Source organism: Belonocnema kinseyi, chromosome 6 (genome assembly GCF_010883055.1).
Source record: "Belonocnema kinseyi isolate 2016_QV_RU_SX_M_011 chromosome 6, B_treatae_v1, whole genome shotgun sequence".
In the NCBI taxonomy this organism is placed as follows: Eukaryota; Metazoa; Arthropoda; class Insecta; order Hymenoptera; family Cynipidae; genus Belonocnema; species Belonocnema kinseyi.
The window spans coordinates 122,192,083-122,197,227 of NC_046662.1; the positions used below are offsets into that span (position 1 = coordinate 122,192,083).

Genomic DNA, 5,145 nt, shown 5'->3' on the forward strand with positions numbered 1-5,145 from the left:
GCGAGGGCACATACTTTGAATGAAATATTTGTTATTATTCTCTTGAAATAAATGTGTTTTTTTCTTGAAAAAATACCGGTTTCATATGTATACACCTGGTATATGGACCAGCTCCAAATGAACTGGTCGACCTTTACCGGGAAAATTCCACAGCTATATGTTAAACAAAATTTAAATATGTATGTGATATATTATGTACCTTTACACAAATGTCTTCCCTTCCCCTTACGACGGTAACCTCTACCGGCGGATACCCTGTCGCATCAGTCCCGTGATGTTCCATAACTGCCCTCATACTGTTTTTGAATAGCTCGAACAACATATGATGCAAATGGCTCGGTACGTAAACTATTCTTATTTCATTTCCACCTTCTAGACCTGAAAGAATAAAAAAATATGTTATTTTGAAATCCAGTTTCTATAATCGTACAAAATTATCTAAAAAATGAAAAATTGTGAATAATATTCTCCTTTAGAAAATAAAAGCAGATAAGATATATAGTAAGTTTTACGGCCAACATAGATGTTTTTATGTGAAATTGATTACTTACAAATGTAAATTAGTAATCAACACTTAAAAACTTACCATTATGCTGCCGCACTATCAACTCCGGACTAGCCAGATAGTATCTATCGCATAAAAATCGTGCGTTCTCGTAGGCATCTTTTACAACACCAATAACGTCACATAATGGATCTATGCAACCTACGTGTCTGTCGTGGCCGTTTAATTCTCCCCCAAAAAGTAACGCTGAAATAAAAATGAAAAGCCAATTAAATAGACGGGAACCATCAGGGGCTGACCGACAACATTTTCGAAATTCATTTTTTTTTCTTTTTGTATTGCCCGATCTGTCCTACATGTCGTGCCTTTTTCAGAAAGTGGAAAAAATGGATTTTATTATTTTTAATACAATAACGAAGTTCCTCAACGGGTTATTCCAAGATGCACTAGATGAACCCTTTTTCCGTTCTGCTGAAAACTTTTACGAATAAGGGTTAGCCCCATATGGTTCCCGGCCATTAAATTGTAGAGAGAATTAAATAATAAGCCAATCTTATTCTTATGTCTATGAAATTCGAGATTTCATATTTTCAATTTCATGGCATTTGAAGATTGTCAAACAATAACAGCTTCAATTAAGAAACCACAATTGTAAAGTAGAGAAAAAAGACCACTCTCAAATATCAGATTGTGAATTTAAAGGCTGGATTAAATTATGAAAAGGGCAAATGAAATAGTTTTGTATGGTCATGTAATCCTTAAGAATATTACTGATTGAATTCATTAAAATATATAAATTATTACAGTAATTCATTACATGAATTTTTTTTTAATTTGGCATCGTACCAATATTCTTTCCTGATTTAATATCTATGTTTTCATACAAATTACGTTTGCCTCTACCCCCCCCCCCCCAGCTCGATCGCTGGTTCGGTGGGGAATTCGATGGCCCAGTATGTGTCGGCAGGTGCCGGCAGGCTTCCTCGTCGTTTGCTAAATAACAATGGGACAAAATTCACCTATCACGTTTGGAAAGAAGCAGTTCGAAAATGGGATTGCAAGTTGTGGACGACGCCCGTATATCATCCCCGCGCTAATCATAAGGAACGCCGTAATCAAGAAGTGAATAAGGGATTATGGTTACACCTTTATCATAGAAACCAACGTGCTTGGGATTAGCACCTGCCGGAACTTGTGTTCGGCATGCGACGTGGAAACAATGCCGCCATCTGTAGCACGCCTAGCTATTTACTTCTTGGGAAGCCTCTTCACCATCCGGTGAACGGAGGGTTCACTCAGACGATCACCTTTTGTGCCAGTCTACAATTTAAAGACGAAAACGTGAAGAAGACGCACGCAGATATCAGAATAATTATCCAGGCACGGTCAACTCAATAAGGGAAAATGGCAAATTTTTAGATCTTAGGCGCGGGAGGTTGAGAGGCAGAGAAGGGAGTCAAATTAGTTCTCCTGCCTATCGCAGATGGCGCTGACGTTGAACGCCAAAGGCCACGTGCGCGCGCGCAAAGTAAATTGTTTGTTGTCGTCGGCTGCATGGTGCACTGTTGACAGTTAAGGAATTATTTAAAATAGATAAAACAAACGAGTTCAGTGAGTGGTTGTGGACTTAAAAAAATTAATGACAAGCAAGTGATAGGTCATTAGTTCCCAGCACGACGTATAACTATAACCTCCAGCCGGTTATTCGTGTGCCGGTGTCACTTCGATGAAAAATACTTTTTCAAATCTCAAACTGGTGCTGTGAGATTCTTTTCATAAAAATAAGGGCAAAACGAAGTTTGTCTTCATTCTTCGTGTTTGGTGAAGTATTTTGAGATTCAACAAATATAAGATGGGCACATACATGGGCATATACATGCACCTACACATGGACGCTCGACGAGGTTCTCTTGCCCAATGCAGAGTGCGCTGAATGTCGCCAATTATTTACCACAGAGTTGACCGAACCTGAATTATCTAAATAGCCACACCCACGCATAGTGGGGAAAAAGTACAATTTGTTGGTTTAAAATACGATTCCCGCTAAACTTGTGGACCGATTTGGTTGTTTTTTTAAGCTGATATACTTTCAAAGAAAGTTGTGAAGCCTGATTTTTAATTTAGTTTTTCATTTTTTTTTAAATAAATAAATACGACGAAAAATATACAATTTTTTCTACTTGATGCTCCCGATGCTCATGAATAATAGGAAAACTGTTATAATCGCCGACGTTTCATATATTTACATTATATAAAGATATTCCATCATGATACAATAAACAAAAAAATGTTATAAACAAATTATTGATTGAAAATGTGTTTTCTATAATTTACAATAATTTTATGTTTTTAAGTAACATTCATAATTCGTTGGTTAATTTTATGTTTTTGTTAAAAAAAATTAATTTAAAGAAAGGCATTATTCGGGTATTCGTCAACGTAAAAACTCGTTTTTTTCAAAGTCAGTCCTTTTTAATTGCAGAAAAAAGTTCTTTTTTTTCATTCAGTACTTACACTCGGCCAAAACATGAGAGTTTGAATACAAGGAATGATTCAACAACACATTTAATGTTTGTTATAAATAAATTCTATGAAACGTCGTCGATTACAACAATTTTCTTATTATTGGCGAGCACCGGCAACGTCAAATAGAAAAAATTGCCATTTTTTCGTCATATTTATTTATTTATAAAAAAATTGAAAAACTAAATTGAAAATGAGGCTCGACAACTTTCTTTAAAATTTTATCAGCTTCTTAAAAAAAAAACATACAAATCGGTCCACAAGTTCAGCCGGAATCGTATTTTGAACCAAAAAATGTACTTTTCTTCCACTATGCCACATAACAACCGTACCCCGTTAATGCGTCGGCGACTGGGTATACAGTCTCAATCATGAGTTTTGTAACAACGCTGCTGGATTCAACGCACCTTTAGAACCAAAACGCACTGGTATATACAAGATCCTGGAGAACCTCTCTCGAGAAGTATACTGGATTTCTAAGGGTGGTAGGAGGTTTAAGAGAATCAGATGATTCCAGACCCGGCCATTCAACCATTGGACGTCGGCGGAAAGCCGCGACTACCATTTAAAAACGTGGCATGAGAATCATCAGTTACGGCAGATTCGGAAGCCGGACAGGTAAGTCCTACAGTAGTACGTACTGACGAGGAATTGCAAAACATTAACGAGTCCTCAGCAGAGGAGGAGGATACCGAGCAGGTTCTGCACTCACTAGTCAGTGTAGCTGACTAGGCGCATTCGCTTGCAGACGCGGCTCTGTCAGCGCGCTCTGGCCATCAGGAATTGGACGTTTTCTCTCACAGTTCACCAATCCACAGGTTCCAATCTATCCGGCACGCTGATAACCGAATGCTGGAAGAAGATCTAGGATTTAAACGTAAAATCAGAGGTCGTCACGATCCGTCGACTTGGCAGCCTAGGACCACGTATTAAGATACCCCTACTGACGCACCCCGGATGTGACGTACATACATGCGAATCTTCCGTTTCGACCCTACCCTCATTACCTCGTGAAATCTTCTTGCAATCAGTTCTAATTTCAATAAAATGACGTTCCACAGGAAATAAGACATAAAAGGCCGAGTCTTTATCAACGTCGGACTAAGGCACAAACCTTAGAGGCCACTGCACACGCCTAGATTATTAATTTTAATTGAGGACACCCTGAACACGTCACTTAGCCAGCTGAGCGCCCGACCATCCCCACGGAGCCTATCTAGGGTCGAATAAAGGAGTTTTTGGACATTCCTTTGTCCTTTTCACCGCTGTCCTCTCCGTACAGGTCCTTTCAGTATTTATCTCCGGCCAAAAAATCTGCAGGTAGGCCTCCACCCAATACGCGTTTGTTTGCTACGCCGTGCCCCGAGAACTACTGTGTACTTACCGGGAACCCCGCGGTTTCGTCACACACCTTCTCGCACTTCTTTACGGTCACCTCGTGACCTACTTCGGAGGTATCGTCGTCCTTCAGTACGTACCTCTATCATTAAACGCTGACTTGTCCAGGTTCATTGCCTTGAACTTTTCCACGAGACGGGTCTCAATGGATACCTCGGCTCAGTTTCTGGAGAGGTGCCCGACTGACTCTGCGTACCGTGGTGCGTATTCACGAAGAGCGTCATTTCATCAACGGCTACTGCTTTCAGTCCATTCCTAAGGACCCAAGCTTGTGCACCCCTTGATGGTCTGGTTACTAGATTTACCAATCCGTTCTTTCCATACAGCCCCCCCCCAAAGGATCTACAGTCTATTCGCCAAACCAGAAAATTGGCCCGTATCAACCTACTTCGGCAGAGGCTTTCCTTTTAATGCATTTAGGGCGTAGCATAAAATACAAATTCCAGAAAAAGAAATGTCACTGAGTTTCTTGTTTTTCTTTTTTACATTAAGGCTGTTGGAACGGGGCGCACAAACATGGCGAAATATATGAAACACTCAAAACTTAACAGCGGGCGATGATAATTTGGTTTTGAGCAGGGCCCCTAAGCTGGTGTGTATTTCACCATGACAAGGTTTTACCAGGTGTATACATATGAAACCGGTATTTTTTCAAGAAAAAAACACATTTATTTCAAGAGAATAATAACAAATATTTTATTCAAAGTATGTGCCCTCGC

At 39.6% G+C, this 5,145-nt stretch overlaps 1 protein-coding gene across 4 annotated transcripts in view; it reads right to left on the reverse strand.

The window, feature by feature from the left end:
- The window catches only part of LOC117174902 (pyruvate dehydrogenase (acetyl-transferring) kinase, mitochondrial), a 410,760-nt gene that overhangs the window by 78,171 nt on the left and 327,444 nt on the right, over window positions 1-5,145 (reverse strand). For all 4 annotated transcript variants that reach the window (XM_033364340.1, XM_033364342.1, XM_033364341.1 and 1 more), the window contains 2 exons: window positions 587-751; window positions 200-378 (listed from right to left, as the gene is read on the reverse strand). In XM_033364340.1, coding sequence (XP_033220231.1) covers window positions 200-378; window positions 587-751 — 344 coding nt within the window. The remainder of the gene's footprint in view (window positions 1-199; window positions 379-586; window positions 752-5,145) is intronic.